Source organism: Anastrepha ludens, chromosome 6 (genome assembly GCF_028408465.1).
Source record: "Anastrepha ludens isolate Willacy chromosome 6, idAnaLude1.1, whole genome shotgun sequence".
In the NCBI taxonomy this organism is placed as follows: Eukaryota; Metazoa; Arthropoda; class Insecta; order Diptera; family Tephritidae; genus Anastrepha; species Anastrepha ludens.
In genome coordinates, this window is record NC_071502.1 from 65,481,372 (window position 1) to 65,505,055 (window position 23,684).

General features: G+C 37.1%; 4 protein-coding genes across 5 annotated transcripts; 2 read left to right on the forward strand and 2 right to left on the reverse strand.

The window, feature by feature from the left end:
- Positions 1-148: 148 nt before the first annotated feature.
- Positions 149-10,247, forward strand: LOC128865706 (calcium permeable stress-gated cation channel 1). Its single transcript, XM_054105984.1, has 3 exons — positions 149-277; positions 6,042-7,048; positions 8,151-10,247. The coding sequence occupies exons 2-3, from the start codon at positions 6,110-6,112 to the stop codon at positions 9,534-9,536; spliced, it is 2,325 nt and encodes a 774-aa protein (XP_053961959.1). The 5' UTR covers positions 149-277; positions 6,042-6,109; the 3' UTR covers positions 9,537-10,247.
- A 397-nt stretch (positions 10,248-10,644) lies between these two features.
- LOC128865707 (peptidylprolyl isomerase domain and WD repeat-containing protein 1) lies at positions 10,645-13,919 on the reverse strand. The gene is made up of 10 exons (XM_054105986.1): positions 13,431-13,919; positions 13,184-13,367; positions 12,897-13,129; positions 12,626-12,839; positions 12,021-12,213; positions 11,842-11,951; positions 11,655-11,773; positions 11,348-11,468; positions 11,072-11,291; positions 10,645-11,016 (listed from the first exon to the last, which is right to left on the reverse strand). Exons 1-10 carry the CDS (start codon positions 13,789-13,791, stop codon positions 10,870-10,872), a joined length of 1,902 nt encoding a protein of 633 aa, XP_053961961.1. The 5' UTR covers positions 13,792-13,919; the 3' UTR covers positions 10,645-10,869.
- A 906-nt stretch (positions 13,920-14,825) lies between these two features.
- Positions 14,826-18,951, forward strand: LOC128866353 (RNA polymerase II subunit A C-terminal domain phosphatase). The gene is made up of 8 exons (XM_054107000.1): positions 14,826-15,393; positions 15,634-15,727; positions 16,371-16,807; positions 16,877-17,058; positions 17,130-17,792; positions 17,854-18,258; positions 18,314-18,505; positions 18,572-18,951. The coding sequence occupies exons 1-8, from the start codon at positions 15,071-15,073 to the stop codon at positions 18,709-18,711; spliced, it is 2,436 nt and encodes an 811-aa protein (XP_053962975.1). The 5' UTR covers positions 14,826-15,070; the 3' UTR covers positions 18,712-18,951.
- On the reverse strand, positions 17,967-21,685 carry LOC128866354 (unconventional prefoldin RPB5 interactor-like protein). Of its 2 annotated transcripts, XM_054107003.1 has the most exons (6): positions 21,529-21,685; positions 21,431-21,462; positions 21,068-21,366; positions 19,555-20,995; positions 19,305-19,475; positions 17,967-19,195 (listed from the first exon to the last, which is right to left on the reverse strand). In XM_054107003.1, exons 2-6 carry the CDS (start codon positions 21,458-21,460, stop codon positions 19,061-19,063), a joined length of 2,076 nt encoding a protein of 691 aa, XP_053962978.1. In that variant the 5' UTR covers positions 21,461-21,462; positions 21,529-21,685; the 3' UTR covers positions 17,967-19,060. The 2 variants fall into 2 exon arrangements, with proteins under 2 accessions (XP_053962978.1, XP_053962977.1); XM_054107002.1 differs by having other exon boundaries at positions 21,431-21,685.
- Positions 21,686-23,684: the final 1,999 nt, after the last annotated feature.

Sequence of the window (23,684 nt, forward strand, 5' to 3'; positions counted from 1 at the left end):
TATTCATTTCGCCTTGATTAAAAACTACAGTCACTTCAAATGTGTTGACCCTTCCATCACTTGACAGTACATTTATGGCAGTACTGAAATTTACGTTCTCTGCTTTGTGTTTCTTTCATAAAATTTCTCTTGGTATGTTTTCATTTGTAATGTCTCACATATGTTATTGTTTTTTGTGCAGTGCGTATTGGTGTCATGTTAACTATTAATCATAGTGATTGAGCAATTGAAATCAAAATAAAAAAATATCGAATATAAAAAGTAAAGCATTTGAAAGGTACGAAAATCCATTATTTGCTTTTTAACAAATTGTTCTATTCAATGTTAAAAATCAAAATTTTTGTATTGGGATAAGTGAAGTGGAAGACGAATTTACGTGTTACTTTTTTTTGAGTTCAGTCGTCTAGTTTTTAACGTGGTAAATTGCAGAAGCTTTTTAATGGTTCAATGCATTTTCGAACGGATTGTATTGTGCTTTAAATACAATTCAATCTATTTCCCAGAGTGTCTGTGAGATAAACTAGTTCTGGCTTCATAAGATTGATTTTTCCAAGTATTTCTTCGCATTCAATTAAAACATATTTATGACTGAGTTGATCCGTTCATATATTAAAAATATGATGATTCATTTTCCTTTTTTCCTATCTTTCGCAAATAGGTAAATTTTTTTGCAACATTTGCTGTAGTGTTGGCAATTTTGGGGGAAGTGGCTTTCTCATACATTTTAATTTGCGAAAAAATGACAAAACTGAACTGAAAATGAAAATAATTAAGAATTTATTTATTTCATACAACAATTTAAAAAAACATTAATTACAACTTTACAATAACATTGAAACTAAATAAAGTATTGAAATTTTGTATTGCAACCGTTTAGAAGAGCATCTATTGCTAATATTCATTACCAGTATTCTATAAAACTAAATACTTTGCAAACTAGCGACCTCAAATTTACTTCTAAAGCGATAGGATTTGCTATACGTTATCAAAAACTGCAGTGCTTTGTTTATCAGTTTACATACAAATTGCCATATTTACATATATATATGTATATATATGTATGTATGTATGTACATATGTAGGCAGGGAAATAGTTTTTTTTGTGGGGGAGGCTTTTGTGTAAGATTCAATGGAAAACAAAAAAACAACTTTTTTTAAGTAAAGTAATTTAATTCCAAATCACAATGGAACAAGTAGAAATGTAAATATGTGTATATAATTTGATTTCGATTCGTAGCTTGTTTTCAGCAGATTTTTCGAAAATTCTTTCCACCATGGGTATGTATAGATATAAAAATGTGCTGCCCCATTCAACCGCTCTTATGACATAGAACTTTGTACGTATATTTGCTCTCCACTTTATTTTTGCGTCAAAATTTGTTCAGAGTTGTCAAAAAATATTGTTTGAATCCCAAAACCCCTCCTTGGTTGCACGAATGCACATATGCTTATTAAAATTGCGTATGGTAGTTGTTAAATGATGCTTTTAACTGATCCTGGTTAACAAAATTCAAATAAAAATAATATATATATGTAATTGGCGCGTACACCCTTTTTGGGTGTTTGGCCGAGCTCCTCCTCCTATTTGTGGTGTGTGTCTTGATGTTGTTCCACAAATGGAGGGACCTACAGTTTAAAGCCGACTCCAAACGGCAAATATTTTTATGAGGATATTTTTCATGGCGGAAATACACTCGGAGATTTGCTATTGCCTGCCGAGGGGCGGCCGCTATTAGAAAAATGTTTTTCTTAATTTTGGTGTTTCATTGAGATTCGAACCGACGTTCTCTCTGTGAATTGCGAATGGTAGTCACGCACCAACCCATTCGCCTACGGCGACCGCCAAATAAAAATAGCGATTTAATTTTATTGTAAATAGTATGATTTTGACCTAATAAACATTTAATATAAGTAAATGTAGTTGAAAGATTAATCTCATATATTTTATTAGGATTGACCGAAAAATACATGAATAATGAGTAATGACTAGATTATTCAATAATTGGAATTCATGCCTATATGAATGAATCTATTTTCTAATTCTCACCCTCTTTCTAGAATATGCCGAATGGGCGTATTTGTACATTAATTACCAACGTTATCAATTATCTTTAAGTGAATCAAAACAATGATACATACTCATATTATATTTTCCATTTTATTTTTGATGGGGAAGTGGAAAACGAATTTAAACTTGTTGACATTGTATTAAGGTTGCTGTTTTTATCAAAATATATATACTGAATTTGTGACTTATCACAGATAAACTAAAACTGCTAAATCTTACAGACTAGGGCATAATATTTTGCGGAGTTACTTAATTGAATAATCATAATAAAAAACTGAACTTCAACTTATGCTTGAGGAACTGATGCAAAATAAAAGTAAATGGCTCATAGAAAGGTAAATGTGAATGGAAGAATCTTAGTTTAAAACATATGTATCTGCTCAAGAATGTCTGGGCAATCAATCGTTCCAGAAACAAGGTCAAAAACAAACATAAGCAGATGCATAGCCGACCCCTTTTTCCACCAGCAGTTCATTCTCATGGCAGCCGGTTCTACGTTACCGGAATGACTCAGGTTTTTCCCGACCAAGGCCTGCCGCTCCAGTAAACTAGCCCTGTCTAGTGAACAGTTTATCACCCCACCTCTTACGTCACAAGAGCAACTCCTCGCAGCAATCTTGCTCCAAATACTTTTGCTCACTGCTGGTATCGAATCCAACCCAGGGCCAGAGGTATTCCATTGTTGCGTATGCCATAAACGGCTCCATCGGAACTCCACCTCGGTTAGATGCAATAAGTGCAAAGGGTGGAGCCTCTTTAAGACCTGTCCAGGCCTTAAGTCACATAGGGAGTGGTCCACACGGTATGTGGCCACGTGTTGCTCCCGCCAGCAGACGTCTGATGCCTCAACGGCTACTACGTTGCCCCCTGCTGAGGAACTCTGCACCCGCAACCGCCCCCCGTGGCGCGGCCGCCCACAACCGTCAGGCCGCAACAACAACAGCGGAATGCACAGCAGGACCAATGTAGGCAACCACGCGCGTCCCTCACCCCCGTGTTACAACAACCTTACCCAGAAGTTTGAAGCTTCTACAATACAACTGCAACGGACTCATGAGTAAGGTCGACGAGATAGTTGACTTTATGAGCCGACACAGTATCCTAATAGCTGCGGTCCAAGAAATCAAGCTGCACGCTAGGTCCTCTCTGATCACCAGGGATGGCTGTAACGTGCACAGACATGATTGCGAGCGAGACAATGGTGATGACCTAGCTTTTATAGTCCACCACACAGAGCAGGATCGTCTCATTGATGAAGGGATCGACCGCAGGGACAGCACCTTAGAATGTCATGGCATATCTGTCTGGACAGGCGATTCCGAGCTCAAAATTTTTAACACCGCGAATCACATATCCTATATTAACTTTAACAAAGCTAATTGGGCCGGCTTCACGGAATTCACCTTCGCCGCTCTTCCCATCCCCATGATGTGCGCGCAGGCGAACGCGCATCCCGCAAGGTGCTCACAGCTGCTGGACATTGGCCTAATTTCCCAGCCGAAGCAGCCAGTTTAGCAAACTAGCGTGACCACTTATGCCAGGTCGATCCAGGGAATCCGGCACCTGGTACATCAACATAAGCTGACCAAATGGGTTGAGCATCTGAAGACCTGCAATTTCACCACTGGTGTGAGTTAGCTCTGGTCCACAGTTAGGTCTGTGTCGATTTCGACGAAGCACAACGACAAGGGGGCTATCTCCTTCAACGGTTGTACTTCGTCGGGCCCAAAGAGATGCGCGAGCTATTTTAGCCGACTTTTTACACTGCATCCTCCGGCCGACAGAACCAATTGTCGTGCCACCAGACGGCTGCACAAACTGACGAACGACAGTGCGCCTCTTACTTTCTCCATCGATGAAGTTCAGTGGGCCATCAATAAAGCAAAATCATCAAAAGTTATTGGCCCTAACGGAATGAGCACGCGGATGCTGAAGCACCTGGGACCATTGGGAGTAGGATTTCTCACAAAGGTCTTCAATCTGTCCTTGACCACTCTCATTATCCCTGACAAGTTTAAAGCAGGGAGGTCCCACTACTGAAACCTGTGAAAACCTACTGAAACCCTTTTCCCAGTAGTGAAGACACTTTAAGCCCTCCTACTCCCACTCTTCACGAAGCATATGGCCCCAGCCCCACATCAGCATGGTTTGCAATGAGTGCATAGCACCACCACTGCACTCACCCTCATAAACGCACAGATAAACCACGGGCTTAACCAAAACCGCCCCTGCGAGAGGACTGTCCTAGTACCTTTGGACTTGAAGAAGGCTTTCGACACAGTCAGCCATTCCGCGCTAGTAGATGATATTTATCAGTCGACACTCCCGCCAGGGCTGAAGAGGTGGTCCGCCAACTATCTGAGCGGTCATCACTCGTCAGTGATTTTTCGTGACCAAACATCGAAACAGAGGAAGATCAAGCAAGCTGTTCCGCAGGTTCCTTTCAGCCTTGCTGTTCAACTTCTACGTCTCGAAACTCCCCCAGCCACCAAAGAGAGTCTCCCTGGTCTCATACGCTGACGATTGCAAGATAATGGCGTTCGGCAATAGCATCGCCGACTTGTGTTCCAAAGTGAACGTTTATCTCGCTAGCCGTTCTCGCTATTTCATTGCAAGAAATTTCCAACTTTCCCTCAAAACTGTAGCTGCCTCGTGTGACCCGCGTTACTATGGCCCAATTACGATTTGGATAATGTAGTTTAACTCCCAGTTACTCAGAATCGACCCCGACATACTTAATATATTCCTGTATTTGAAAGTACACCGCATGATACTAACCACCCACCACCATCGTTCAATTCTAATAGCTTGAGTACGAGTATTCTACTTATAGATTATATTCCAAATAACAGAGGTGCACTCAAATTTTAAACGGACCAAATAATAAAATAAATTATTTCGAGTGTGGAGGTCTTTAAATTGTTTCGCGAGTCTACTTATACAAAGAAGGGAGGGTTACTTTACGCTTTTGACATACTCGTAGATGGTTTGCACACAAGAAGCTTGAGATTGAGCTTAACAGAAGACGGTTGGTTATTTGAAATATTATAAGATGATGCAAAGTAGATGTGGCGAATATCATTTGAAGCATTTTTTAATGTTTAACGATGACTTGTGATTATCACACCAACTAACATCATTATTGCAATCATTTTGTAAATACATGCCATAGAGGTACAATTTATTCTTTGTAAGAGCTTAAAATCGTCAGTTATTCATTCTAGTTTATTCAGTTCATTAACACTTAAATTTAATATCTTTAATCTACTCAAATTAAAATTCATTCTCAAATACATGCAAATAACTTTAACTTTTTCTTATTATTTAAAGTTTTGTTTTTTCCATGCATACCAACGTACAGGGAGGATTATGTATAATTGGCGCGTACTCTCTTTCTGTGTGTTTGGCCAAGCTCCTCCTCCTATTTGTGGCGTGCGTCTTGATGTTGTTCCACAAATGGAGGAACCTACAGTTTCAAGCCGACTCCGAACGACAGACATTTTTTTTATGAGGAGCTTTTTCATGGCAGAAATACACTCGGAGGTTTGCCATTGCCTGCCGAGGGGCGACCGCTATTAGAAAATACTTTTTCTTAATTTTGGTGTTTCACCGAGATTCGAACCTACGTTCTCTCTTGAGAATGATGGTCACGCACCAACCCATTCGGCTACTTTCCTATATTTAAATATTCAGAATACACAAATACATAATTTTGGGATTGTGTTGGTGTTAAAAAAAATGGATTCTAGTTACAAAGCATAGATTTCAATCTGGATGCTTCTAGCTCTGCCTTGGCTCTTTTTTTAAAGTGATCGCACGCTTTCAAAACAGCTCCTGTAAATATTTGTATGACTCTGACTTTGATTTGTAATATAAAACCTAGGTATTAGAAGGATCTAATCTATCTGCAACATGACTTTTGAAATCCAATTTATTTATATTTCAATTATCTGAGTTATATCTATTTTTACAGGCTAAACACAGTTCTCAGTTGTGGTGTAAACACACTTACGGTTGTTCCAGCTTTTAGCGTGGAAAATTATGGATGTTTTTCAGAACATGTTTGCTGAACGCGGCTGGTCTGACGAGTGTGATAAATTGCCAAATAAGACAACTATTTTCACCACTGATTTCAATGGTATACCGGAAACACTGGTTTTGAACGTTATATCATGGCTGTTGTTGATTGGATTATTTACCGCCTTGCGTCATCAGGCCGGTGACTATGGCCGCTTGGCGCTTGTCAACAGCAATGGTAGCAAGAAACGTTGGACTGAAGTATTCTATTCGCGCGCAAGTATGGTTGATCCACCCCAGACGCAAGCATCCACCAGTCGTATGCAAAATGGCGCTGAAGAAGGTCGTGGCAGTCTAACATCGAGCACAGCCGAGTCCCAACTATCGCCCATACATTCTGACCAAGGAATTTTCGCTTGGATTAGAATAACATGGAAATTACGCAAGGAACAAATATTATTGCATACTGGCCCCGATGCCGTACATTATCTTTCATTTCAACAACACCTCATGATAGTAATGGCAATAGTAACGTTGGTTTCGCTAATTATCATATTACCTGTAAATTTATTTAGTGGATATACTAACGGCAGATCCGATCTTAATGAATTTGGGCATACAACTATGGAAAATGTACCATATGAATCACCGTGGCAATGGGTACACGTTATCGTCACTATTATGTATGCACCACTGATCGTGCTAGTTATGCGACGCTCTTCCGGTCGAAACGCCTTCAAAACAGCATCCACACGCACCATTATGATATCCAATATTTCTGCGAGTGATCGTAATAAAACAGTTATTCGTCACTACATACAAGAGTTGTTTCCTGATGTTAATATTGAAGACGTGCAAATTGCTTATAACATATCTAAGTTGGCAGTGCGTAATGCGGAATATGAAAAGATATTAGATGCACGAATCTTCTGTGAACACCATCGTGATCGAGATACATTACAAGTAAGTAACACAACCATAAACCACAACCAAAATCCGGCGAAGGACTGCTAATCCTATTGTAATAATAACAACAGCATGCAATTTTTTTGTATTATAAAGAAATCTTCATGCGTCTTACTGGGGCGTCCGAAAAGTTCATGGAATAAAGTAGAAAAGTTTTGAAATTAAATATGAATTTACTAGCGAACACACGGCATACGCTGCTCTGTCGTTAACGCAAAGTAATATATGTACCACGAAGGAGTAGGAGCAACGAAATATAGTAATCAGAGATTGATTTTCTTGCTTATTTCCGCTTATCGCGCTTAGTGGAATTTGGCACACAGCAAACATACACACAAGTAAACATTAAAAAATGTTCCTTTTATATATAATTGGCGCTTACACCATTTATTGGGTGCTTGTCTGAGCTCCCCCTCCTATTGGCTGTGTGCATTTTGCTCCACAAATGGAGGGACCTACAGTTTTAAGCTGCATCCGAAAGGCACATGGGCATTTCTGCCATTGCCTGCCGCTGGGCAACCGCTAATAGAAAAGTCGGTTTTTATCAATTGTTGTTTCGTGCACGGAGTTTCGAACCTGTGCACTTCCGAATGGTAATCACGCACCAAGCCATTCGGCTACGGCAACCGCCTAATTTGAATAGTAATAGAGAATAATAAATAATTTGATTAAGACAGAGTGATAGTAAAGACTTAAACAAATTGGAGCATTGTGTGTTATTAGCGTTCATACATACATACAACTATATATCAGTGATTTTGTGTGAAATTTTATGTTTATAGCTGAATTGAGTGACTAACCCTCTCCTAAAGTCTGCACTCATCAAACTTTTTAACATCCGCTTGCGTATTCAGTTATCTTCATGCACATACTGGAAGATTTCTAAAATATATTTGTTGAATGCATCAGTCTTTGTGTTCTTGTTTAAGTCATAATAAATTATAATGTTCAATATATGCAGCCAAGATGGCAGTTCATTGTTGGATACAAATGTAGATCGTTTCGAACCTTTGAGGCATTTATAAAAGGAATGCTTTAATGTTTTGATTTATGAATTTAGATACTTGAGAGTCATACTTATTTGGATTTCTATTTTTAGGTGCAACCGAATTTGTGTTCCTGCGCTAAAGAAAACGCTTTCGCTTACTATCAACGGGAAGAGCAAAAGCTGGCTGGAGACGTTGCACGTTTGCGTGCAGCTGCACTTAATGAACCACTAGGCATAGCCTTTATAACTGTTTCTACTGTGCATGAGGCACAAAACATTGTCAGTCATTTTACACCTGGTACCTACAGAAAGTGGAATTTGGAATTCGCGCCTTCGCCAGACGATTTATTTTGGGAGCATTTGAATGTCAGCAAAAGCAATTGGTACTTCAAATGGGGAATTGTAAACATCATCCTCTTTTTGGCGCTATTCTTTCTCACAACTCCAGCCATTGTGCTCAATTTTCTAAATACATACGCTTTGGCTAAAGGTAATTTCTACAGGATTTCGCCACTGGTATCAGAGTTTTTGCCAACGTTGCTACTGTGGACACTAGCGGCCCTGATGCCTGTGATCGTTGCCTTTTCCGATAAGTGGTTGGCTCATTATACACGTTCCCTACAGAATTACTCTATTATGATTAAATGTTTTTGTTACTTGCTCTTAATGATCCTCATTTTACCCTCATTGGGGCTAACATCAGCACAAAAATTAATCGAATGGTCAATTAGCAACGACACTATACGCTGGCATTGTGTTTTTATGCCGGATCGGAGTTCGTTCTATGTAAACTATGTGATCACAGCTGCTTTTATTGGTACTGCTTTGGAGTTGTTGCGCTTCCCAGAGCTCATCGTTTATATTTGGATGTTGTGTACGGCAAAGTCGAAAGCTGAAACACCTTACATACGCAAATCTATATTAATCGAGTTTCCGTTTGGCATTCACTATGCCTGGACTGTACTAGTGTTCACTATTTCTATCGTTTACAGTGTGTCTTGCCCTCTAATAATGCCTTTTGCAATGATATATATCTGTTTTAAACATTTTGTGGATCGTCACAATTTGTATTTTGCTTATGGACCTTCAAATATGATATCAAGAAGTGGTGGAAAAATCCATTCAACTGCTGTCACCATGACCAAATCTTCTATTATTATTCTGCTCTTGGTAATGGCGATGATTTCAGTGCTCCGGGAAAGAGGCAATGCACGTTCTATTATACTTCTTATAACGTTAGTACTAACATTGACATTATTTACCTTCATGTCGCCTATAAAACGCTGTGCATCTTTACCTCGGCCCAATGTTGTAGAGATGGCCGGCCCTGCACCGGTGTACGTACCTGAGGTTTTGCGACCGCGTGCTACTGTTGCGTCGACGACGACGCACAATCATGCCTCGACAAATGGTGGCGGTATCACCGGTTATGGTTCGGATAGTGTTTCTGATTTTGATATTAGCTCACAATGTAGTGTTAATAGCGTGGATGCTTAATGGGAAACTCAGATTTAAATTGAGCGATTAGATAGGAACGAAGATAAAATAAATAAAAAAATATAGAACAACTTTACAAAAAGAAATTCGTATCAAATGATATATTCGGTTTAATGATCATTCTTAAATCCAATAAGCAAATCATTGGCTACATTTAGCTCGTGGTGTTTATTTTTAATTTTACCGCAGCAGTAAAAAGAGTTTCAAAGAAATTATTTTAAACTGGACGACAGAAATACAAATTTTTGATAAATTAATTAACTATTTCCATTGCCGGTTCTACATTAGATTTCTACATTAATCTTTATTTTCTAGTACTAGCAAAAGCCGTCCCAATTAAGCCCTAACCTGGCCATAATATAAACTTCTTTAAATAGCCCCCTGAACCTTGCGATAACATCGGTGACAACAATTAACTGACGCACTAATAAAGTCGGGTTTAAGCAATGTGACTAAAACAACAACAATAACATCTTTAGCTGATGTTAAGTATTAAGAGAAATAGGTTCCTTAGTCTTATAAAAAAACGTGTATGATTAGAAATCGTCATGAAACATATGACGAACATAATACGTTCCCACGACAGTCGGTTCTGCGCTACCGTTCCAGATAAAAACGGTCAATCTAACAGCATTCCCAAACGTTTCTGGAAAATGATAATGTTGTTACTACAACATAATACGAATTCACTGACCGTATAAAACCCTTTTTTATGGTTTATTTCCTTTACTTTTTTGCTTAGTTATAAGTTTTAAAATTTTGCTAGAATTAAATATATTTGATAATTGCGTATATTAAAGACATTCAATATATATCTAGCTATGAAAACGTTGCACTATTGTTTATAGAGGAATAAATGTGATAGTACGAAAAAATAGGTTAAAAAGAGTTTAAAAAACATCACTAACGCTTTGAAAACGTTTTTTTTTTTGAAAATTGGTTTTTATGCCTAAATTTGTGCTTTGGTAAAATATGTATTAACGCAGCTATTAAGATATTATACTCAAACTTATATAAGATAACTTCTTTGTTTTATTTATCCTTTCGAAACAGAAAATATTATGAATAGTATAATAAATATAATGTAAATATATATTTACATGTGTACTTATAAATATAATGTGCACATTTAAGTTTATACGTAATATACTTAATATAATGTTCAATACGAATAGCACTAATAAATTTCGTTTGTTTATATTTCCATAAGCCTTGAGTGGTAAGTAAAAGTTCAATAGATTTCTTCTTTTATTTTGTGTTATTTAAACGGCAAAATTTTATTTCTTTAAAATGTATTTTGTAAAAATATCTTAAAATAGAATTATATATAATGTTAATTGCTTAGCCGAATAGATATAATCTTTATATCGTCATAAGGTTTATCAGTTTTAGGATTTGCTTTTGCATTGCAAATATTTTGTACAACTTCCATACCGCGAAATACACGTCCAAACACTGTATGTTTATTATCCAGCCAAGGCTAAAATTAAGTTAAAAGTGTTTACATGCAATATCTAGAATCACTATTAACTTACGGTCGGTAGCACTGTTATGAAAAACTGGCTACCATTGGTGTTGGGCCCAGCGTTGGCCATGCTCACGGTGTAAGGGCGATCGTGTTTTAAACTAGGCACAAATTCATCTTTAAAATCGTGCCCCCAAATCGATTTACCACCTGTGCCGGTGCCCGTAGGATCACCAGTTTGTACCATAAAACCTTTTATAACTCGATGAAAGATGTGACCATTATAGTAACTGCAAAAATAATTATTTAAGTGATATTTTAGAAAAGGAGCTATAGAGCTACATACCCATTTTTTGAATGAACGCAAAAATTCTCTACAGTCTTGGGACATTCTTTGTAGAAGAGTTTCATATGTATGTCGCCCATTGTCGTGTGCAAAATGGCATTTTCGTATACCCGTTGTGTACCTTTACATATGAAAATAATATAAATTTATTAAGTTCTCTTTTTAAATATGGGAAAATTATTTCAAGTGAACCTTCATCTGCACATAACACATCAGGAGTTCAGCGTGAAATTTTTAAAACATGTGACATTTAGGTTACATTTCAAGAAATATTAAGAACACAAAGACGAAACTGAGATATATATACCTTGGCCTTCTGGCACGGCTATTATGTCTTCTTTTGATGGTTTTTCATTGAATACATCTCGATCCACATCTTGTAAGTCGGAGGGTAAACGTCGACTATATAGATAGAAACGCGGTTTTCTACAAAAATGTGATGGGGAATACAAATTTCATTTAATTTGAATGCAAAATGATTACAGCGAACTCACTTGTATGCAGCGCAAAATATTGTGGGGTCATTGGCTATGGATTGCAAGGTAGGATTGTCGCTAGCCTCCTGTTCTAATGTAATAGCTGCCTTTGATTTCCTCGCTTTACCCTGAAACAGTATAAAACATTTAAAGCAGAAAACTATTAGAACTAACTTCTATGGGAATTTTAAAAGTACCTGAAATAGCGCTATATTTAGTGGCCGTATATTGTCCGTTTTACCCAGTATTGACACACATCTATTTGTCTCAATGTTAATTACTTTAATACCTAGCATGGTTGGATACATTATGAAATGTCCACTAGTGTCGAAGAGTATATTATTGCTTGTGTTGAATTCCGACTTATCCAAATCACGTTCTACAGCCATTCTAAATTGATTTAATTTAGTTAAGAAAATTAAAAAAGCAATTGCAATTAACATCACTATAGAAGAGTGACGTTTATAAATTAGAAAGCGTAGGCATGCACATATGTACATATACATATCTTTTTTATCATTTATTATATCAATATTGAAAATTCTGATTCGAAACCATTCGCCAATCGGGAGCTTCATTATTGGTTAAAACATTTTTGGAACACAAGCATACTTCTGAAAACAGTTGGGACCAATAAACTCCCAATATTCAGATTAGATTCACATCGCATCGTTTGCATTTGCATAAACAAAAAAGCTTTTAGGTGTAACTTAGCTTAATTTATCTACTTGTTAAAATTGAACTTCAATTGAATTCTGTTACTGATTTGTATTGGTGAATTTAGATTATTACTATTTCTTACCTTCGCCCAAACTCCATATTCGGCAATGCATGTGGAGTCTGCTGCATTTGTGTATACGTAGTCAGAGCTTCATCAAAGACACGTATCAATTTGCCAGTGCTAAATTGGAATAACCTTACTTTTCGATCATTTGATATAACTGCGAATCGTCGACCATCAGGTGATACGGCAAGACCAGTGACCAGAGCTTTGTTTTTCGCAATGTCGAATAAACCTACAATTTATAGAATGTTTACAGTTGTGATTTGCTATTCTTCTTTATTTTGATTACTTGTGTCCAATTTTGAATCGAACGTTACGAGTTTTTGCGGAAATTTGTAGTCATGTTTAGAGTTTTGCCAATACTCTAGTATGCCGTTTTTATCCACTGAAATAACAGTTTCAAACGACAAATTATAACACATTGCTACTACTGGCGCGGAATGTAGTTTTCCCAAAGTGTGTAGAACATCCCCATTGCCTTGACCATCATATATAAAAATATTGTTACTGTGTTTGTCGGCGCTGTAAATTGACTGTATATATAAAAGAACAATGCTTGTAAAGTCACACACTTACACTGCCAAACTATGAACAGCATCGCCAGGCGAGTGAATCCATTCTGTACAAAGTGGTGTAAACCCTAGTTTAATAATGTTTATCATATCAAAGTTGACCACATCGAAAATTTTAGCGCATTTGTCTGCGGAGGCCGAGCAGAGAAGCGTACCACTCGTGTTGGTGGTTAAAGAGTTAATTGACACTATAAAGACATACGATGCATACGTTTAGTATAACGACAAAGAAGCGAAACAAATTAGTTTACTTAAGTGACTTCGAAAATGCTTTACGAATTCGATGCCCTCTTCCATTTTTTTCCAAAATTTTAAATGTCCATCACAACTTCCTGTCACAATAAATTCCGTCTTTGTGCTTACTACATGTGTTATTATATCGCGGTGCATATAACTTTTTTCGTAGCTTTCGGCGTTTGGCAGATTTTCTAAATATACTTTTTCATATGGTAACACCTTCCGCTTTTTGGGTTTTGATGCTGCGGACTGCTCCTCTGGCATAGGACCAATCCAACCATCATCATCATTGGCGTTGTCCTCTACGGTTTCCTTCGGCTCCTGATCTTCACATTCTTCTGAAATGCTACGTTTCTTAGCACATGTATCAGCCATCCTACCAGTACGTGTTACTCTATGCACAAATGTATATTTTTCTATAATTTTAAATAAAAATTAATCTATTGATCGGCAGTGCACTTTATGATCGACCAAGCAAACTGCCAAATACAGCTGTGCAAAATATACCCATATCGACAGAGAAAATTCGTCATTAACACATCTGGCTTCATGAATTTCACGAAGTGAGTAATTGAAATATTTATATCAGAAAATAATTAGTTTTGATAAAAATATATTAATGGACTTCGCCAATAAGAAGTTTAAGAGTACGTGAATTGTAGAAGTATTGATTACGTTTTTCGATTAACTAAAACTATTGGTAAAATTTCAATTACTCGTCGTAAGTTAAGAATATTTTTGAGCATAATAACATAAGAGCTAATAAAATTCTAAATACTAAACCTTTCGTATAATTTTCTAATTTTTTATGTATTGTATCATTGCAAATCCTTATTTCAATTTATAAAAAAATTAATGTAAAATTTTTTTTTTATTATTATTATTATATATAAGAAAAGTAGAGGAGATCCACTACTTTACATTGAAATGGAGCACTAGTGTAAACACCTTCGGCTCGTAAAAATTTTTATTGGAACACGCTGGCATAAAAATTATTCAAAGGTTCGAAATAAGTACAACCTTTTGTTTTGGTTCTGTTTACATGTTTCTGTGGGCGAAATGGTGCAACGAATATCACTCAATGGCATCGCTCTCTCCAACAAAATTCGAAGGTTTTTTGGTTTTGTTTATAAGACAATCTAGTTGTGATTATTATGCACATATCTTCCAGGAAACTTTACAGTTTCAACAAATTGAGCTCGTCCTCATGCAGCTAACATAGACATGACATATCAAACACACGTAAAAAAAATTTTATTCCCACCTTATTTCTAAACAAAACAAATATAATATTTTTGAAGTGGTTCTTAATATTTTATAAGATTGATCGAAGTCTTCCCCGCAGTTATCGAAATCACATGGTATGTACCTATGCCTATGTGCGTATTAATTTTATAATCAGTAATCAAACACTGAACATACCGTAGAAATGCATTGTAACCAGAGAATACAAAAAAACACTAGAAATCAAAACAACGATTTAGAGAAAACGAAGAAGACGCTAATAAAGGTTAAAAGTGAAGAAGGGATATTAGCAGACGCGAAAAACGAAAGAAGTTAAAAAACACCAAAAGACACAGAAAATTGTGCGAAAAAGTAAATTGACGGCGTGCTGAGGAAAATTGCAGGAAAAATAATTGCAGTAGGAAAAGAAATGAGTGCAATGGCGGATGGTAATAATGAATCAAGTGGCGAAAGTGGTAGCGTCACTGCCGGTAGCATTACAATAAGAGCACCAGCGGAGCACTCAATTCGAATCAATAAATGGCGCGTTCGCGAAGGTTTCCCCATAACATCCTCCCAAGTGATTTTGTTGTATGAAATCACAAGCAGCGGTAATGGCTCCACAGCTTCATCTACAAAAACTGTAGCGGCATCGGTAGTTTCAGTTGATAATACTTTACACAAGTTGAAAGCGAATCGTGTAGGCGTGGTAAAGAAACGCTTGTACAAGGAGGGTCAGTTAGTACCGCGGGGGTATGTATGAGCAGTGCAATGTAGATTCGGTAATACTTTAGTAAAGAAACGACTCTTAATATAAGTAAATATATATGTAAATACTATACATGCAGATGTGTTATGTATTGAACCCTGGATGATTGAACAATCCAATAGTTAAATTGTCAGCATTATATTATCGCAGCTTCCACAATAGTTGATTGCTTAAAATGTAATCAGTTATTGTCTAACATAACACTTTTGGATCCTCTTCTGCAGAGCGACGCTTTTGGAGTTGGCCGAATGCGCCCATACGACAGTGATAAAAGACATGTGTGCTGATTGCGGTGCGGATTTGCGCCAAAACGAAAATGTAAGTATGCGAAAAATACCTGAGTTGGGTGGGGGTGTGTGTGTGTTGGTATTGAAGAATTAAAAAAGATTTTGCGTTTAAGATGAATTGGCTTGAAGTAAGGAAGAAAGTGGAAAACATGAAAAGAAATAAGAGGCCGATAAACAAAACAAAGTTTTATGCGCGTGTGTTTTGTGTGCTGTGGTGCCGAATGATAAGTCAACAGGATTGCCATGGTACTTTTCATAGGGGAAAATACTCTTAAGGGTTGAATATATATATATATATATATATATATACATATATGTTTACGAGTGCGTAAACCTGTGCAATTGAAAGTTTTTGCCTATACAAATGAAGTATGCAAATCTATTGATCTAAGCATATCAAGTTTGAATTTTGATTATGCAACTTAAAAACGTAGAAGGGAGCTATACATACTTACATACACATATGCTCGTACTTGAAGAAAATAATTAGCTATACTATTTGAAATTAATCAGCTATACTCGTATAATATCTTACATATTTATTTTTAATTTATAAATTATAGATATACATAATATATAGCCACGTAACTTGGTTATGATTACATTTATGCTTTCACAACGAAACTATTTCAGATGTTGCGAGTTTTACCATATTATTCTGATCTTCTTTAAAGGGAAATACGTCGGAAGCATCTGTACCAATGGTACACTCTATCCCTGATCTTAAAGTAACACAAAAGCTTGCACAAAAACTGGGCCATGATGATACACGCCGTTTGCTTCAAGACCGGAAACTAGTACTCCTGGTCGACTTAGATCAAACGGTGATACACACAACTAACGATAACGTTCCGAACAATATTAAAGGCATTTATCACTTTCAACTCTACGGGCCGCACTCTCCTTGGTACCACACTCGCCTGCGTCCCGGTACGCCGCTTTTTCTTGATCGAATGTCGAAGTTTTATGAACTACATATTTGCACTTTTGGCGCGCGCAATTACGCACACATGATTGCACAATTACTTGATCCGGAAGGGAAATATTTTTCACATCGTATTCTCTCCCGAGATGAATGTTTTAATGCTACAAGTAAAACTGATAATTTAAAGTAAGTTTCATGTCGGGTGAGTATGATGTATGTGTAAATATGATATGAAGTCTCCCCCTATAATTGTAGAGCTCTTTTTCCTAATGGTGATTCTATGGTTTGCATAATTGACGATCGTGAAGATGTGTGGAATATGGCATCCAATTTAATTCAAGTCAAGCCCTATCACTTCTTCCAACATACAGGTGACATAAATGCACCACCTGGTTTATCCAAACATGAATTGGACGGCGAGGGTCTTGATTTTAAAGGCACGTACTGACGATTCGATAATATTTGGAATATAATTTGTATACTATTTTGTGTTATGTTTATGATTTAGATTTAAAAAACCTAACAACTGACACGAATAAGGCGGATACAACAGATGGAGAGTGCAAAGAAAAGGTTGCAGAATCAGAGTCCTCCGACGGTATTTCAGAGCGATCGGAAACGGACACAGAGTGTAAAAGAGACGATACTATTGTTGATGTCGTTAAAAACGATACTATATCCAATACAGAAGCCACAACAACCGTTGAACCATCAATAAATATTGCAAAAAATGAAATCGAAGTCGAAGCAAAAGATGTTGCTAGTGACACCCCCGATTCGAATGAAAAAATAATTTCAATATCTGACGAAAAATATGAAAGTAATTCTGAGAACGCGGCGGTACAAATGGAAACTGAAATAGAAACAACACCCAAAATAAAACTACCCTCTGATCCACATCAACAAATTGAAATCGAAGATCCTGATGATTATCTTATGTATCTAGAAGAAATTCTTAAAAATATACATTCGCGTTTTTATGCTATTTATGATGAAACTCAGGAAATACCCGATTTGAAGATTATTGTTCCAAAAATTCGTTCCGAAGTATTACGTGGAAAGACTTTAGTGTTTTCGGGGCTAGTGCCCACCAATATGCAATTAGAGCAGTCCCGTGCTTATTTCATCGCGAAAAGTTTGGGTGCAAACGTGTCACAAAGTATTGGACCAGGTAAAAAAAAGCTTAAGTACAAGTTCATTTGATGTTCTAAACCCTTTTGTTTTATATTTAGAAACGACACACCTTGTCGCCGTAAACTCTGGTACATTCAAGGTGAATGCTGCCAAAAAGAATCCGAAAATTAAGGTTGTCAATGCAAGCTGGTTATGGACATCTGCCGAACGCTGGGAGCATGTGGACGAGAGACTCTTTCCTTTGGATCGCAAAACCAAAAGTAGACAACGAAAGCCGCCCGCACATTGCCATAGTCCAGAGCATGTTGTTAATTACAGTGACAAGTCGGAGATATCACCGTCAAGTAGCGCACAGCAACAGCAGGCTAAAGCGCCTGAAAAATTTATAGACACAATCAATCCCCTATTGTCGTTTTCAAATGCAGATTTAGCAGATATGAATAAAGAGTTTGATCAGTTTTTTGAATCAGATTCATCCAGTGAGGATGAACACGTTAATATTGGTAAGAAAAACATTATCTGGAAAATTTTGGTATTTTGGCATTTTTGTCGTTGTAGAAAATCCACCTGTAGACAAGACATTGCGTAAACGAAGACGTGAGGAAAAAGAACAAGATCGCACTCGGGAATTTTTCACGCGTGCATCGGATTTAATTATACGTTCAGGAACCAACGAGGATGCAGATAAGAGTTCAGAAGGGGAAGACAATGATGACGATGATGAGTCACCAAGTGCAAAATTTCGAAGAGGTAGATAAAGAAATGAACTCTATATAAACGGAAGAAAAATAATGAATTAATTTTTGTTGTTTATAGGTGAGAAATTACCATCCGACATAGAAATGGGGACAGATTCTGATGATGGGAGTCATGGCAATGAAGATAGTGGGGATGATGGCGAATGGAATATGATGGGAGCTGCGCTGGAACGTGAATTTCTTGGACTAGATGATTAGCTTTTATTGTTTTAATTTAGAAAAAATTAAGGGTAATTTATTTAAATTTTTTCACTTCTACTGAATCAATTTTAATTTGATCCTACCTTTTCACACGCATAGTCAGTACGCTTATAAAGCTTTTAAATTACAAAGATGTGTGCCCTACGCATATGTATAAGTATATAAATGCAGGCATAGACTGTTGTAAACTAAATTGAAAGCAATTTTAAATGAATAAACATTAAGATGGACCCGCAATATCACTCTTTCTGAAGGTTAAGATATACTTTTTTACCATATATAATATTATAAAACTAAGCTTTAGATTAGTTTATACAAATTACACTTATTTATTTAAAATGTGGTTTTAAGCATTTTCTGCTACTGCGCGACTTTGTTTGAAACGACTTAAGCGTTTTTTTGGTGCGTGTGCATCGATATATTTACATTCAGGTAGAGGTTCCGCTTCGGTTATAGGCTTTTCGACAACCTCATTCATTATCTGTAAGAGATACGTGTTAATGAAAATTATATTTGCTGTCGGATGAAGTCGTCAGCCTTTTTATGATTGTCAAGTTCTACAATACTTCAAAAAATTTAATCTAACAAACCTTATAATAAGCACTCCTGTAGTCCATTCTACCTTCTGGTTTTTCCTTTTTCTTTTTTGGCACTTTTTTACTGTTTATCGCTCTATTCTTACGATCCAGTTTGTGTTTCTCTTTTTCGACCGCAGATTTATTGCGCAGAATAGATTTAATCTCGACAGATGGCTTACAGAACTGAATAAATACATATATGAAAATACAATTATATATTTTATTAGCAGTTTATTAATATAAAAGTAAGTATTAAAACAACCTGCTTGCGTTGATCTTCATATGCCGTCGCTCGATCAGTTTCTTTCAGCAGCGGTACTTTTACATTTTCTTCTCCGTTATAAGCGTTTGTGAAAATTATCTGCTCTGAATTTGATTTGTTTTCAGTTACGTTTTGATTTCGAATATTTTGCAAATACGCTTGGTACAAGTCAGCCGGTGACCCAGGGATATTGCCGCCTTCCAAATTTTCACTTTTTCCTGTAGTTTCTATACTAGGTTTGGTTGAATGTTGGAAATGTATATATAATGTTTGACATCCACTAATAGATGACTCCAATATTTTATCAACTAATTTGAAATCTTTAGTGCTTTGATTCTCTTCCATAAATCTTAAATTCTGTTCTACTCTATCAATAATAGCTTGTTTACGATCTATAACCTTAACAAGCGTTGCGGCTGCAAAGGTGCTCGGATCCGCAGTATGTTCATCGAGTTTTACAATATCTCGCTGAGGTTTTGGCAACATTTCCGAAACGGTTTCATTTCTACGAAACTCCAGGGTCTCGTTTTGTAGGGCGAAAGAAATACGCCTTTTTCGCTGTTTCCCTTCTTGATGAAGATTATCTGTTTTTATTTCCTGTTCTTTAACTTCTTTTATAACTTTGATGTCGGCTGGAATTTCTTTTTCTCCCTCAGCAGAATCCTCGGCTATTTCCAGCAATTCCTCTAATGATTCTAAAACATTTAATATATGCACTTTCTGGTCGATGTCATCTTGTGTTTTAAGAGGCAATGCTAAAAGTTTTTCTCGCATAATTGTTATTTGATATTCATAAAAACCAATCTGATCGGCCACTGGTAAAAATTTAGCTTGCTCCTTAATAATTTTTACCTCCTGTGGTAGTTCCTCTACATCCCCCTCTGATTCGCAACTGTGATTGTAGTTTGATTGAACCAACTCCATATTTGGTCGGTGGTTGTTATTCGTACGAATTGAGCTCACTTCTAAATCAGTCTTCTTTACAATTCCCTGAAGTTCTAATATCTCATTGTTATTGGATTTATCCAAGATTTGGATTAATTCGTCTTTACTGTTTTTTTGGTCTATTTGAGAAGTATAGGATGCACGGAGTTTTTCTGGTGGCAATTTCATATCACCGGCCATTAACTTCCTTATTGTTTCATAGCTGACATCATCAATTGCCAAGCTTTCCAATTCGTTTTTTAATTCTTCCATAAGTTCAGCTTCTTCTAGCATTTTAAATAGTTCATTGTCGGTAAGATCTGCGTTTTTAGCCACTTCCGCTTCTTTCGCTGCAATTTGTTCTCTATCTGCTTTCTCTCGTTCCTTAGCTTCTTTCACACGAAGTTTATGATTTTCCCGCCACACCTTTTCTTTTTCCTCGTCATAATCTTCTATTAGTTCATTTTCACCCGTGCTTGGAAATACACCTGCCACATATGGTTTCTCCAACTTATTTCTTGGAAAAGTGTTAATATACATATATCATCAACTTCATTTCATAACTATAAAATAAATTAAATTTTCTTACTGCCATAAATCTGCTTCTGCTTTCAAAGAGTCTAAGTGCTCCACTGCCATTTTAACCCGGTGTTGGCATATTTCTTTAGCTTTATGTGCCGAGCCTTTTGAGAAGAAACCTTGATAATGTCCTATAAGTGTCTCATTCGTATGAACAAGTTGGCCTGGCATATATGCTTTTTGTCCCAGGGGAACCATTACATCCACTGTAAGATATTTACTGAATTTGTCAAGATTTTCGATTGCTGTAATATTTTCTTCTTTATAATTTTTCCATCGCGCCGTTTCTTCAGCATTTTTAGCCAGTGCCTAAAAAAATTTTAAATACATGATTATCATTATTTCACACAAAAACATTCAGTTAATGGTATACCTCGCGTAATGCATCTTCACGCATTTCCATGTCTGTATATTGAGAATATTTTATATTAAAAATCGTTCAAAGAATCTGCAAAAACACGTTCCAACTACCTGAAAGATCTATGTATGTATGTATATAAAACAAAAGTGTGCGTCCAAACAATTAACAATCAGCTGTAAAATGTGACCGGGTAGAAAATCACGACTGATTTAAGTGCCAGATCGGTAAATAAGGCCGTGGTTTTGCTAGCGAACACAAAATTAGTTGTTTCCAAGGCGAATTTATTACAGGTGACAGCAAACACATATAAGTAAAACCCTACATGTATTTGTTGTTGCGTTTGGTGCAAGCATCACGTCAAAATCAGTAAGCAAATGTAAACATACGAATGTAAACATACCAATACATACAAACAAAGCATATCATTTTGACGTAAGCCATACCTACGGCGAAAAATTCAGCTGGGTAAATGCTGTCACCTTAATAAATCCACCTTGGTTGTTTCTGAAGAGTAGGCGAAAGCGAAAGAAACTGCCAAGAAATTATACACACACACACCTTCTGCTACGGCGTCATCGACATAAAAACGCAAAAGAACTGCATTTGGGGGCATTATATTATATTAATTTGTGCTTTCACAATTTAACACACAGCACTTCGTTTTCATCAGTTTATTTAGTTTAATCTCACAAATCATAATGTTACCAAGCCATTCACTGAATTTTCACAAACAGGTATTTTCTCCTCCTTTGGTTTTTTTTATTGGTAAGGGACCTGACGTCAGACTTTTCAAAATCGCGAAAAATGAAATAACTATATTGGGAAGACGAGCGGCGAGTCATGCTCGATAACTTTGTTGTTTCTTTCACATGTAAATTTTTCGCAAGGTGAGCCGAGCAGAGATGATAGAATACCAATGCGAATTGAGTGCTGATGGTAGCGCCTTCCTTCTCATGCCTGAACCATGACGTGGTTGTTGGGCTTGCGCGCATCTGCGAAGGGCTGGGCTGTGCCAACGGAATACTTAGGTACTCCAGAAGATGAGATTCATTCTCACAGAGATCACTCAAGGCTCTAATAAAAACAGGGTCTTGTTTGGCGTCAAATGGCACAAAGGAGTCGGTTACAGTAATGAGGAGTTCTTAGAATTTCTCACAGCTTGTATCCGTAGCCTTGACGAACTATGGCTTGGATGCAAAATTGATGTGGTGCCGTTGAAGGATGCACCTTTTCGAACGACTGTGAGAGTGCGGATCCCACCTTCAATAAAACTACACTCTCATTGAGAAAAGGTGAAAACGAAGAGGTGCATCCCGAAGATTGGACCATAGTGAGAGACCGTGCAAGGGATAAGGGAAACGGCAAAGATCTATGGATACGTATTACCTAACGATCTAAGCAAATCCTGCACGGTAAATCGAGATACGAGATAGGGCATCTTAAAGTGGTCGTACCCGTAAAAACAGACAAGAGCAGCAATGAAACCATATCCGCTGGAGGTAGCGCAAATTAATTTCATTTAATAATCACTGTATGGCGGCAGGGGACGACTTGCTGCTCTTTATGGAGGCGGAAGGAGTGGAGATGACTCTAATACAGGAACCGTGGATTGTGCAGGGCAAAGTCGCTGGCCTTAACAAGCTCAACTACATGCTATTGGTTCTTGCCACTCGAGGTAAGATAAGAAGTTGCATATTGGTTAGGAACAACTGTAAGGGCAAGTTTGTATCGCAGGCTCTCAGAGACATTGTCCATTGGACCAGTGTGAGAAGTCTGGACGTGGTGGTAGGTTTCGACGCGAATGCGAGAAAACTGGGATATTTTACCGAAGCTCTCCTTTTCGGATCCCTATAGAATCGTATTCACTTCCCTTTAGGAATCTTAGAAAGGGCAATTGAACAAAGTTCTCTAAGCTTGTGGCTAAGTTAGATCCCTCTGAAGAGGAGAAAACAATTAACGTCTCCTGCTTGGAAAATAATGTCAATTTGTTTACATCTGCTTTTGGTAGATCTTGTTCAGTAAGCAGGCCCTAAAAAACCAAACAAACTCATGGTGGACCAGGGAGCTAACTACTAAGAAGAGAAACAAGAAGGCTTCAAAATGCATAAGCGTAAAAAACAACAGAGGGTTGGAACTACTATCGAAATAGTTTCCATCCTTTTAAGAGGCAAATTAAGAAAGCAAAGGAATAATCCACGAAATTAATCCACTCGTACACATATAGCAGATTACCTGCAAAATTGACAATCAGTTGTTTTGAAGGGAT